Below are 13,601 nucleotides of genomic sequence, written 5' to 3'. Positions count from 1 at the left end.
GAGGTTTGGTGGCATCTGCAGCTTCTTGCTCATTCGCTGGTTTGATTACATTGTCTGATGCTTTGCTCAATGCTTCGTCTTGACTTGGTCCTTCACCTGCACTTTCTTGGAGGGTTGCTGCCTGACTACAGTCTGCAACATGATGGCTCGCATGGCCATCTGCAGAAGCTGATTTGGGATACTGTGCTGTCAGTTGCTTAGTGATCTTCTCATCGTGATACTCTAACCTTTCACTGAAATCTTCACCTCTAATGGACTGCTCCACTGTTGCATATGCTTTAGGAACCTGAATGTCCTCCTGCATCTGCATTCTTGACATATCACTTGAGCTTCTGAACTTCAGTGCCCCCTTTGCAACCCTGCGAGGTGTCCCCAAGGTTCCTCTGAGCTTATCTTCAGATGCAGACCTCTTTTCTTCTTCTAGGTTGGTTGCACTTTCTGAACTAATTGTTCTCTTAAGGATCGGTAAATGGGATCGGGATCCCAAGCGTGGCCTTGAATGCCTCCTTGAAGTCCTGTCCTTTTTAGGGGCTTGATCTTCTGGAGCGCTCTCTGGAACATCATTGAGAAAATATGAAGGATCATATGAAACAACTTGCTTTTTTTAGACAAGTCAGACTGATTTGGTGCAGAGAAGGAATGAAGATAATGATCAGGAGGAGATCAACGAAGAAGGAAAAGCAGGAAACGTTCTTCATAAAATCAGTTTGGAAAAGTGAAAACAAGGCAATTTGAAAAGATGGAAGATTTCGAGGTAAGAAAAGCTGCAAGAGACACTGATCTGATTAATGAATTCCATTGGACAGACGTGGAGTAATTGGTTACACCCACTGCAAGATTTGGACACAACTGTAGACAAAAAAATCAGTTGACACAGAACCAAAAGACAATTAAATACAATCATATTACATTTAAGACTTGATTTATATAATAGGTGATTCCAGACAATATACTGTACAATCACTTATTAACTGAAATACCATAGTCTTACCCAAAATATTGTCACCACTCGTATTAGGCGTGTGGAGATCTTGAGCCAGTCTAGAGGCCGATTCCTCATCTTCTCGTGCGTCTAATGGGTTTCCTCCCACTTCCCCATTTGTTGTCACCTCAGATCCAAGAACTATGCCATGTTTCTGCGCAAGAAGGAAGATTTAAGTTTATTCATCCTTTATTTATACAGCCACGGATGCTGATCGAGAAAGTTCTGACTGCAGTCCCTGTATTCTGAATCGCTCTACCTTTAGAGCATCCCTGAGCCGGAAAACCTCATCCCTCAGTGCATCCCGCTCATCTCGGATAATATCCGAATATTCCTTCTGCCTCTCTAAGGCCTTCGCAAGACCAAAGGCAGCAGGGAGTAAGCAGGAAGAGAAAAAGAAAAGAGGGAAAAGTTGAAGCAGAAAGAGAAAATACTGAAGACACAGAATGTACACTCTTAAAAATAAAGGTATGTTTCGTAGTTTGAACGAGGGATGTGCAAACTTAGTTCTTGGTTAACCAATCAAGATGCAAGCATTCGAATACTGAAATCACTATCACGGTATTGCTTAGGTTTCATATTGGGAAGACAATGAAATTATACAGTCCAACAATTGAATGTTGATCTTCTGTTTTAACAGGACAGTGAAATGTTGGAATTTTAACGAGTGCACTGCCAAGGTCGTGTTGTCAGAAGTAGCACGGCTATGCTACTAACTAGATTAACTACTCTAGCTGATGTTAGTTTGGTCCAAGTACAGCTAAAGTATAATCCTCTGACAAACAAATAGGTTTGGATACATCGTCCACTGAAGACTAAACACCTGTGAAGGACAATGAGTCTCCATTAGCATCCAACATTGTACCAGTTTGCTGTTTGTTCATTAGCTCATCTGAAAAAGCAGCATCTGTTATTCAGCTGACACAAAAACCTACCAATCTTCCTGAGTTATTTTTGGATATGTTTTTTAATGTATCTCTCTATGTGCTGCTACACGTTTGTGCAACACCAGCGCTGTCACCTAAACAGGTGAACCTTCAGCCCTATACTAAGCTTAGTCCAAGTCTTTTTTTTGCCATTTTCCTTCCCTGCATTTACACAAACATTGACTCATTGACTCTTAAAACTATATTCGAATATCAAAATTTGTTGCCATGGTTCTTTAAATGTTCTTCACACTCACAAGTCTGACATACACAATGGTTCTTTAACCTTATTGCATTATTTTGGTTCCTTTAGCTCATTTAAATTTGTTGCCAGAGAAGTCACAGGCATAGAAAAAAAAGTATCAGCATGTAGAATCTGAGCTTTCTGCATGCTACTGTGTTTTCTATCACTATAAAAACATGAGGCTTCCTTTATTGTTGGATGTACGGAGATGAGGGCACGAACTCATTCAGGGCTCAAGGTGGATTGGTTAGAAATCAGAACCATATTAAAAAGGCATTATTTCACTTGTCTTGATTTTATTGTTGTTGTCAGGACAAAATCTTGTATCTCCATTTTTCAGTTTTTATTTATTTATTTATTTTTTACTGAATTTGAAAATGCTCGCCGCCCTTTATAATGTGGTCAAATTCCATGATGAATAGTGCAACAGAAATGTTCCAAAATTACTTTAAACAAAAAATCGGACAATGTCACATTTGTAAGCAGCTATAAATACATTCATAACATGTTATAATGCATTCATACAGCATTATAAACATGGTTATAAATATTTATAAAAATTAATTATACTGAATTACACTTTTTAACCATGTTTATTATTATACGTTATGAATTGCATTATACGTTATAATGCATTATAAATAGTGTTAATAACATGTTATACTGTCAGTGCCAAAGAAGTCAGCCTCTCCCCTGAACCCCCTCTGTCATCACACTGAGCGTGAAGTCACTGTGGAGTGAAGGCCTGGAGGGGAGAGGCGAAATAGTAGAGTGCTGTCATTGTAATTTGTTCCCTCACTGGTTCTAACGTCAAACGCTAGAACCCTTCACTCTAACATCCCTACACTACACTGCACTAGAGTACAGTAATGCTAATTCCTGCTAGAATTCTATTGGATATGCAGTGTTAAGTTAGTGCCAAGCTAACGGTGGTGTACATTACCTTTCCCACATTGGGTAAAACACTGATGGCAGCTCTAGTTTAAACTCTGACATTTGAAGCCTGTAATGTGCTTTACTGTGAATGTTTTAGTGTTTCAGTAAATCCTTCAGTAAATACTTCAACTTGAAGCCTCACTCTGAACACTGGAGGAGGCTTTAGTACAGTACGCTTCACTTTACTTAGAGCGGACAAATACAACTTATGAGCTCTTATAATTTGTTATGATCAGTACTTATAATGCATTATGTCAACAATTCATAATGCATAATAAGCATGGCTATAACATGTAATGCCTTTTTTTAAATATTTATAGCGATGTTTATAATGCCTTAATGTCTTTACATATTCAGAAACAGCCATTTTTAGCATCTACCATCCACTGAAACATTCATTAGGGAACCCAAAGTGGTTATTTTGCAGCATCGGGCCAAAGAACCCTTTTGCTACCTTTATTTTTAAGAGTGTACAAAGACTATTTCTACAGTGAGCTTAAAAAAAAGACAAACAACATACAATTCTACAAAGACCACTGGCTAGAAAGAAACACTCAAAGCTGCCCAGGTGGATTTCTGCCCACCAGCAGAGGAAGTTCTTCACTGAGCACTTGTGGGTGTAAATGGTTTCTCATCCAGCCTTAAGTACAGCTTTTAAAAATACATGAGACTCACTCAGTCTATGCTCACTTACACTAGCAGCTTAACAGAATCCCCGCTGGGCAGCTTTAATGTCAAAGGAAAGCTCTGTGGTCGTAAATTTTATGAGGGTGGGAGTACCCCGATTTTTTTCTCCTTCCATTCCAGCGTTTCCTGCAGGTCTGAAATCTCGCTAACATAGCTCTCCTGCTTCGCACGCAATTGTTGTGCGTCCTGAGCAGCGGCCAGGAAGGCAAGTACAGGAAAAGAGGAAAAAGAGAAAGACAAAAGAGACATAAAGGTGACCAAGAACAGAGCTGGAATAACAACTGTACATGCCAGTACTAATAAACAGATTTCTGACACTCTGGCAAAGAGCAGTCACAATAAAGGGAAGTGCTCCTCACCATGTGTGCAGGACAGCAAGTCAAATTCAGTCAAGATGAAAAAAAAGATACTTTAAGCGACTCATATGTGGGTCCGAACTTCAATGCCTTACTCTCTGAACTACAGATCTCATCAATTTCACTTTTAGTAAAAGGCCTGTGTGAGCAACAAAGTCATCTGGGTAATCATGTGAAAAATAACCATGGAAAATAGTAAAGTCAGGTTTGAGGGTACACTTTCTATTCCCTCCATGATTATTTTACACAAATAACAATGATAATATTGATAACATCAAGAACAGTTAAGGCACAACTTTTCCGTGTTGTACTTTTAAAGCAGTTCCTAAAACTAAAGCAGACAAGAGAGCAAACATAGTGATAACGTAAAGTTTAGCCTTCGTCAAATTGTTGCAGTCTTGGCTGGAGATTCCCCTCCCCGCCTGCAGAGGTCGCTCACACCTGCGTTTTAATGGCCAACTGCTCACCTGAAACTTGTTCTCTCATTACTGTCTCTTACAGATAGCTTGTGTTTGGCTTGGGGCTTTTGCAGATTTACTCTCTGCAATTCTAAGCCTTATTACTCTTGGTGTTTTTCATGTTCTATGACCTTTTGCTCGTCTCCTGGCTCATTCTGATTTTTGGATCTCGTCTTTGGTTTTTGGTCGCCTCCGATTTATTTTGTAATTTACTTGCTGCAATAAAGTCAGCTCGCGATTGGATCCTCTAGTCTTATTCTTGAAGAACATGATGAAAGAACATCATAAATCGCAGTTCATTACAAGCTGTAGTTGAAGTATAATGTCAAGGAAAAACAAATATAATATATTGTTAATTTTGCCACAAAACTGTAATTAATCTGGTACAAGGAACGACTTTCACATGTGTCATATGAACATTACAGTCTGAGCTGTCTAAAAACACATTACCCAACATACCTCCATCTCAGCTGACACAGAAGCCTCCATACGTGAAATAAAGGTAATTGCAATAAAAAATAAAATACTTGTTGCTGTCATATCTCCAAAATGGTAAGAAGGGAAAAAAATGATGCACAACTTAATTTATTTAGAAATATTAAAAAAATATATATATGTTGAAAAACTTGAAGAACCAAAGCCTGTGGTGTTCGTTTCTGAAGTTAAGGTCAGGCTAACTTTACACAGTGAAACTTTCACGCAACTTTTGTTGCTTGAAACTTACATGAAACTAAATTGTACTGCAGTAGCATAATGTAAATCATACTGCAACTCATTTGAAACTCAGTTGCAACAGTTGCAAGTGTCTCATTAAGTTTAATGGAACAGCCAATCAGAATTGCAATAACGAATCATATGATCACGTCAAACTTACTTTCAGATGACTGATGTCATCAGAACAACTGGCAAATCAATAAACCAGAAGATGTTTCACTGTGGAGTTAGAAAAGGAGTCACTTCGCTTTCCAAAGGAAAAATACCTTTTGATGAAGATGTTGTAAAATTGAATACCTAGTCTCTTGTTTGCCTACATGTTTAAAAGTCCAGTTATGATAATACCAGTGTCGAATAAATGAATTATATTTTTAACTGGCGATAAATGTGTTTTTACTCTCACTGGGGGCTGTTACTGTGGTAACACACAGGCCGATATAGTTAATAGTACTTTATAGCAGTACAGTTAAAAAATAACGTTAAAGCTGCACTATGTAAGATTAAGGGATTTGGAGACCTCTCTGGTGTAAATGTGTCATTGCATGCGACATGCAAAAGAGTATTTTGCAACATTAGTTGTGCTTTGAATCTGACGTTTGAAAGAGTATGCAAAGAAAACTAAGTAAAATTCGGTGAGAATTCAGTCTTCTGAGGAGCGAATTATGTATTATTGTCATTATTGACAGTTACGTTAATATAAAAGACATAAGGCACTGTCTGAAAAACTCCTGAAAAATCCTCCCCGACGCCTCTGACTTTTAAATTAATATTTCAGGCTTTACAGAGTCACTCACTAAAGACATATTTTAGTGTGTTTCCCCTCCTGACTCAGTAATGGTTCTTCTTTTAATTTTAGCATAGCACAGATTTAGTAACTGAATAATAAGTCTATGGTATGTTTTTTAAACCCTAAAGGAGTGGGGGTTTAAAAAACACTCAGATTTACCCCTTAGAGCCACAACAGAACAGCTCATGAGAACAGTCCACTGGCCAGAAGTCTACTCAGAATGCAAGATGACCAGGACAGGAAATCCTTACCGTTAGTAACTCCTCGCTCTGTTTTAACGTCTCCTTCATCTCACTGAACTGAAACTGTAGGATGCTGTGAGCATGTCGCTCTCGTTCATACTCCTAACAAAGAGATGCAGAGTAGAAAATCCATATATGTGTTAAATGTATTAAGGGAATACTCGTTTAGCGTTTTGAAGCCATTTATAATAATATAATATAATAATGATACAATATCATGCACTCAAAACAAGACGGGCTCCTGGCATCAGTTTAACAAGCACAGGTTTGTACTTGCTGTCAGACTTTTCTCACTCACCTTGGTTCTCTCCTCACACTCTCTGCGTGTCTCATACAGCAGCTCCTCCAGCTCCATCAGAGTGTCTCGCAGCGTGTCTACCTGGTACATCAGGTTGGACTTCTCATTGTCCAGCTGAGCGTTGGACACCATGGCCTTGCGATACTTCTCCTCTACCTCTGCCAGAGAATCCTGCAAGATTACCATATGAAGATAATTTTCTTCATTTATCCTTATGAATACATGCGAACACTAACATTTTTAGTCATTTTTGGTGGACAAACAAGAGACTAGGTATCCAATTTTACAACATCCCTATCAAAAGGTATTTTTCTTTGGAAAGAGAAGTGACTCCCTTTCTAACTTCACAATAAAGCATGTTCTGGTTTACTAATTCGCCGATTTGTTCTGATGAAATCAGTCATCTGAAAGTATGTCGTTTGACGTGATCACATAATCCGTTATCGCCATTTTGAGTGGCTGTTCCATTAAAATGGCTTCATGAGACACTTGCAACTGTTGCAACTGAGTTTCAAATGAGTTGCAGTACGCTTTACATTATGCTACTGAAGTACAATTTAGTTTCATGTAGGTTTCGAGCAACAAAAGTTGCATAAAAGTTCCACTGTGTAAAGTTAGCCTGACCTTAACTTCTGAACCTAAAACATCAGGCTTTGGTTCTTCAAGTTTTTCAACATATTTTTTTTTTTTTAATATTTCAAAATAAACTAAGTTTATTTTCCTTCTCACCATTTTGGAGATATGACAGCAACGAATATTTTATTTTTGATTGCACTTACCTTTATCTCACGTATGGAGGCTTCCGTGTCAGCTGAGATTGAGGTATCACAGCTGCCTCTCCGAGATAAGCCCCCACCCAGTGAGGCCAGAGTGGCAGCAGAGAGAGTGGAAGCTGTTCTGGACCCCTAAACAAAGATCCCAAAGACACATAGTCAGTCAGTGTAGAGACTTATTTCAACAAATCTGTTTCAAAATGTATCTATGTATTTACATACAGAATAGAATAGAATAGAATAGAATAGAATAGAATAGGTTACTGCATGATTGCACAGTATTTCCAGGTTTGGATGAACTATACACACTGAAAACAGCTCATAACAACAACTGACCTTTTCCAGGAAGTCTGACCGCTCTTCCACCTAAAGGGAAAATCAGAGTGTAAGACTATGGGTTTCTATGCTGTTTTGCTGTTGGTCCGCAACAGAAAATGCCCACACACTTTAATTACTCATGCATTTGATAACCTCATGGAGGTGTCAAGCTCAGGGCCCAGTTTCAGCTTCATATATAACCACAGGACTCCAGTGGAATGGGATCTGACCACTAGAGGGTGCAAGGTTGCTGTGGCTGCTCTGCTTGTTTTTAGGCCAGGCCACATACAGAAGTCAGCGTTCAGGTCTGTGACTGCAGAAGCTGAGTCACTAACCAAAGTACTGGCATGGTATGTCTTGTATTATCCAATGAGAGAAAGCCTAAAGGCTACCGCACACTGGACGATAAAGCAATATTTCAAATTCACACAATTTCTCCTCATGTTTGGTGTCTGAAGTTGACCCCTTTAATTTTGCACTAGAGCTTTAAGATTCATGTAATTTAACAAAATAAGAAAATCAAACAAAGAAGCTGCTGGTGTTCTCAGAACAGTGGACAGAGACTGTAGAGTTCAGACCTCAACATCATTGAATACGTTTGGGATAACCTGAATTTTGAGAATCAGAAAATGTCTGAACTTTGTAGGTTTGTAAAAAATATCCCTGCAAAGTCTCCTGAAAAGAAAGGAAGCTGTAATAAAGGCAGAGTGGACACACTAAATACTGAATACTGTGTTATTATATTTAGTTGTTGAGACATTTGTGTTGTTTTCCGTAAAATATTTGTTTTCTTCTTTTATTTAGGCAAGCCATTTCCATTCTGCTAATTGGTGGCTATAAGCTTCTGTGACTTGTTAGCTACGTTATCCTCACAGCTCCAGTGTAAAACAATAGAAGCAAACTACAGACATCAAACACATCTTGACTGATCATTTAGGGCAAGGAGAATTTTTTTGTTTTTGTTTTTTTTGCCAAATTATCTGTTTAAGAAGGGACAGTGCTTTGGGCCTGAAGCCTCAGCTGCAGAGTGACCATAAAGGGGCGCTCACCACTGGGCTGGCACGGGCTGAGCTGGCCCTAGACGAGGCCCTGGAACTGGACCCCAGAAAACCACTGTAGTCCGAGGGCTGGACAGAACATGCAAGCAGAGAAGAGAAAACAGACAGAAACAGAAAGTAGATGTTACCAGAAAGGAAGTGAGAAATGTTAGAACTGAGATTTACAGAGAAAGGAAGATTTACATAAAATGTTGGAAATATACCATATATACCATAACGAAACACACAAAATATACATACATTTCATGCCAAGGGCAGAACCTAACGCAGACCATAACTGCTGGACCACCACCAATATGACCAAAACACCACAGTTTACAAAAAGAAAATACATCCATCGAAAATGACTCACAATTAGACACATGCCTAAACATTCTGTACACCATCTGCACTTTTCCACAGTGATCATCGCCACTCAGACTCCTTATAAAGGAGGGAGAGGGTAAAACAGGCTCACTATCAAAAATGTTTCTGCCTCAAACTTTTCAGGCAAACAGAGTGGACGTAAAAAAAATGGTTTAAAATCTAATTTAGACAATATTCCACTTACCCCAGATGTCACTGACCAGCCAAGATGTGTTTAGAGTCCAAATGTTCCTTCTTTACTTTAGAACTGGAGCGGCTAAGCTAACACTGCTAACTCAATAGTCACCCAAATAACCAACATTGTCTCGGTAATAATACATCACCAAACTGCTCAAACCACATCCAAGTCACACAGACTTGTTAATGTAAGTAAAGAAAACTGCCAGCAGCCACTTTTAGACTTTAGAGTCTGTATTCACAAACCACCTCAGGAGTAGGAGTGCTGATCTAGAACCAGTATTTGTGGCAATGACTGTAAAAGGTATAGAATCTGATCAAAGATCAGTCCTGCCTTGTGAATACCGGCTCAGGTGCTGTCTGAAACAGTGCTGTTTGGTTTATTCTTATAGCTCACAGTAAGTTATACTTTGTCCAAAAACACATCAGCAAATCTGTGCACCATTATTAAAGACTGAGAATGAATGTGGTTTGAACAGCTAGATACGATGCCCTGCTGGTGACATCCGGTATAAATAAAAATAATGCCTGGTCACGCTGTATTAACGTGTGGGAATGAGATCCTAATGCGTGGCCACAAATTAGGAAGGAGTGGGGATGAGATAATTAAGTCGTGGCCACAACTTAGTAAAGCTTGGGAACAAGATCATGCCTTATTAAGCTGTGGCCACGTATATGGGATGTCACCAGCAGGGCTAAGATTTTTACAGAAAAGATTTGGGCTATTTGGGTGACCACTGAGCTCCATGTTTTGTTAGCAATGTTAGCCTTATAGTTCCAGTTCTACTGAGATCTATTCAGATCGATTACTGTTTTGGTAAAGGGAAAATTGGGCAAATTAGATTTTTCGCCAAACTCTTCTCTAAGAGGAGTAATTCACTGAAAAATCCAAGCTACACAATTTTCCACTTACTCTGTTTAGTGTTTAAATGTGTTTCTTTAGTTTCTACTCAAGATACAAGGCTAATGTAGCTAACAAGAACTGGAAACCTAAGTCATCTCCAACAAACTAGCTCATGTGCTTTCTGTATGACACAGTTTAATCTCTAAAAATGGACAAAAGCATGTTGCATAGCTAAAAAGCTAAAAGGTATTAGCAGCTATCCTTAAGCTAAGTTTTATGTCTGTTTGTCCATTTTATCGATAACGGTGTCAAACAGTGTCAGAAAACCACTTAAGCATGTCTATTTGATATTAGTGAGAACTCAACACAGTTTGAGCCAAGTGTGTGTTGATTTAGACAGGCAATTAGCACAACGCTAACTGCTGAGGTAAAAGCTTGGCTCCACTAGCCTTGTATCTCCAGTGCTAACTTAAAGAAGTGAACTTCAGGCTGAAAGGACGAGGGGAAAACTCTGAATTCATTTTTTTTTTTGCATAGGTTTCCTTCAAAACATGAAGACAGACAACATAAACAGCAAGTCAAGCTGGTCAACAGGAACTCGAAGTGGTCTGACAGCAGGTCCATGCAGAAAGAGACCACGAGGGGGTGCTAGTGCTAGTCAGAGTCAGGCCATGCTCCTGAGAAGAGGAATTATAAGGGCCTTACGCCACGGGTGCTGGAGCCACTGAACCGCCTAGCACCGGACGCATTCTCCTCATACAACGAGCCCTGCGGATAGAACACAACCATTCGCTGTGCACCTACTGCTTCACCTCAGAGGTCCCCCATACATACACACACACACACACACACACACACACACACACACTGTCGCTATCTGTCAGCCACCGACACTCACAGCACACAGCTGAACCAACTGCACCACCAATAATGACTCTCAAGACCCACTGACCACAACAGGAATTCCACCGAATTTTCAAAATTTCTTCATAATTCAATGGTTGAGATGTAAACAAAATCATTCAGAGTGGTTTAATGTGAATTATACAACAGTTAGTTCCGGCCACGCAAGCTGATTGGTTGAGAAGCGTCTCTAACTGTGCTGTTATTTCACCATAACATTACAGGTTTTTCACAAACACTGTATCACTCCGCTGAGATGCTGTTGCTAAGCAACGACTTTGACAGCTGTATGAGATGCTCAAGCCATTTGAACGTTCTTACTTCTTACTTTGCCACAAACTGAAAATGGATACCTTTAACATTTGACCGACAGCCGATTTGGTCAGACTCTGAAGATGAGACGACACTAAATTCCCAAACTGTCAGTCGGTCTGTGTGGAGCTGGAGAACGAACTGCTGGCTGTTCAGCGAGTGGGCGGAGCTCGTTACTCTGACGTAGCAACAAGCTGCTTGTTAAGGAACTATAATTTGGTGAAGGAACTGCGAACATTAAAACATATTAAACGCCGCGTTCACGGCCCAGTTTATTAATTTATTACTGTATTTATTTAACTGTTGTATAAAAGCAATAGAACGCTGGGGGAGTGTGTTATCGCCAATATGATCTACGGCGACCAAATCACAGCCATGATGTTGTTTCGCGATAACACACTTGAGTGTTCTATGGCTTAAATGGTGCATTGTGGATATACTTCAAAGGTGGTGATGGAAACCAGGGGTTTTCTACAAAGCTGCTTTATTTACAGATCTGGGCAAATATAGCCACATTTTTGCTAACAAAATGACCACTGAACCGACTCACATCTTCTGAGTTTTCATATCCAATGTTGACAATGATAAAACAGAGGTAAAGCTAAAACCTGCATGTACCTCTCCACCATGAATGGATGTAAAAATACAGATTTCCAGCCAAAATCTACCGTAAAACAAAGTCACAGGCATCAGTGACTTTCATATAGTAGCTTTCTGTGATGTCCCTTTTAGGGGCATTAAACACTTTGGATGTCTGGTTTTTATCACCACCACTGAGAGCAACTGTGACTTGGTAAGTTTCCCCAGAACACTGCACTTCACACTACACCACTCAGACTCTGTGTACATCTTAACCATTTAATTATATAGAATTTCTGAAAAATCGATAAAATCCCACTGTAATGATATTCCAGGCTCAGTTTCCCAAAAGTGTTGAGATAAAATCATGTCTACTATAAGAGAGCTTTGACTTTCAGTCATCTTTCTTTGTTGTGCTTTTGGAAAACTAACCCCTTAAATGAACTATATCACTCCAACAGGCAAAGACAAGGGAGTTAAACTACTCTGCATTGCTTATATATCTGTACATGCAATACAGAAAGCCAGTCTTTTCTTCTATTTCTTCATTTTTCTTATTGGTGAAATGACAATGATGAAATAAGGGAACAGTTCAGGTGACGTGAGCAGCCACGGCTCAAACGCTGCATCCGGTTAATGGACAAACGCTGACCAGTCTCCTGGGTGCCAGACTTTGCAGTGGAGTATCTGATGGGTCACACGCTGGACGCATGCAAATACGGACACACCAAAAAAAAACAAAGGAAAAAGCTTTCAAACAAGATGCATGCAGATAATGCTGCCCAGGTCATGGGACACTGTTAGGAGCGTTAGAAACGAACCCTGTGACTTCTCGAGCGGGGTGCATCGCTAAAGAGAGCAGAGGGCTATGGACAGAGAGAGAGAGGAAGGGGAACATATGTACACACTGAGTTTCCAGTTCATTAGGCACCCTTCACCCTTTCAACATTCACTGGTCATTTTATCAGGTTCATTTATCAAGCAGTAGCTCATCCTTTGCAGCACAGTTTGTCAGCCACCCTTTACTCTGTCCATCAGTAGAAATGGACCACCCTAAGACCACCGCTCACAAGTGGGTGGACCAATTTCAGCACCGAAGGCAGTGATAAGGTTTTTACTGGTTGTATCACATGGTAACTTGGTAACACTTTCCTTGAGTGCTACAAAAATAACATTGACATTACTGTGCCATAAACATGTCATAGCAGATGTTATATGCTGTCATGAGTTAATATAACAGTGTTATGTCCCCATTACCAATGATTATCATGATAGATGCTAGTGTTTGAAGTCATGACAGTTTATGTCACATGCTAATATGAAGTCATAACATAGTGACCGGTAATGGTAACATGACACTGTTATATTAAAGGACGAATGTACCAAGACACGTTTATGACATGGTTATTTCAGTGTTATGTAGAAGTTAAAATATTCATTTATTAATTTTTTTTAACACCTTTAATGCATTTTCCTACTTTGACCCTTCTACTCATCCTCAGTTCCAGGCTGAAGCCCAGCTGCTCACACATTGTTACTATGACTCTGCAACTTTAGCCGTCTCATTCGGCTTTTGAATGGCACTTTTTATATATCAAGTGGCTGCCTTGATAAAAGCCATTTCCAGCTACTGCAATGCCT

General features: G+C 39.6%; 1 protein-coding gene across 4 annotated transcripts in view; it reads right to left on the bottom strand.

Moving 5' to 3' along the window:
• Positions 1–13,601, bottom strand: part of lrrfip1b (leucine rich repeat (in FLII) interacting protein 1b) — a 70,319-nt gene that overhangs the window by 11,803 nt on the left and 44,915 nt on the right. For 3 of the 4 annotated variants that reach the window (XM_036569803.1, XM_036569804.1, XM_036569805.1), the window contains 7 exons: positions 7,740–7,769; positions 7,410–7,535; positions 6,631–6,801; positions 6,342–6,434; positions 3,869–3,961; positions 1,242–1,334; positions 992–1,136 (listed from right to left, as the gene is read on the bottom strand). In XM_036569803.1, coding sequence (XP_036425696.1) covers positions 992–1,136; positions 1,242–1,334; positions 3,869–3,961; positions 6,342–6,434; positions 6,631–6,801; positions 7,410–7,535; positions 7,740–7,769 — 751 coding nt within the window. Of the gene's footprint in view, positions 1–991; positions 1,137–1,241; positions 1,335–3,868; positions 3,962–6,341; positions 6,435–6,630; positions 6,802–7,409; positions 7,536–7,739; positions 7,770–8,770; positions 8,849–10,871; positions 10,935–13,601 lie in introns of all 4 variants that reach the window. The other variant, XM_036569802.1, reaches the window with a different exon arrangement.

This window comes from Colossoma macropomum, unplaced genomic scaffold (genome assembly GCF_904425465.1).
Source record: "Colossoma macropomum unplaced genomic scaffold, Colossoma_macropomum, whole genome shotgun sequence".
Classification (NCBI taxonomy): domain Eukaryota; kingdom Metazoa; phylum Chordata; class Actinopteri; order Characiformes; family Serrasalmidae; genus Colossoma; species Colossoma macropomum.
This window is presented reverse-complemented; position numbering and strand designations above follow the sequence as displayed.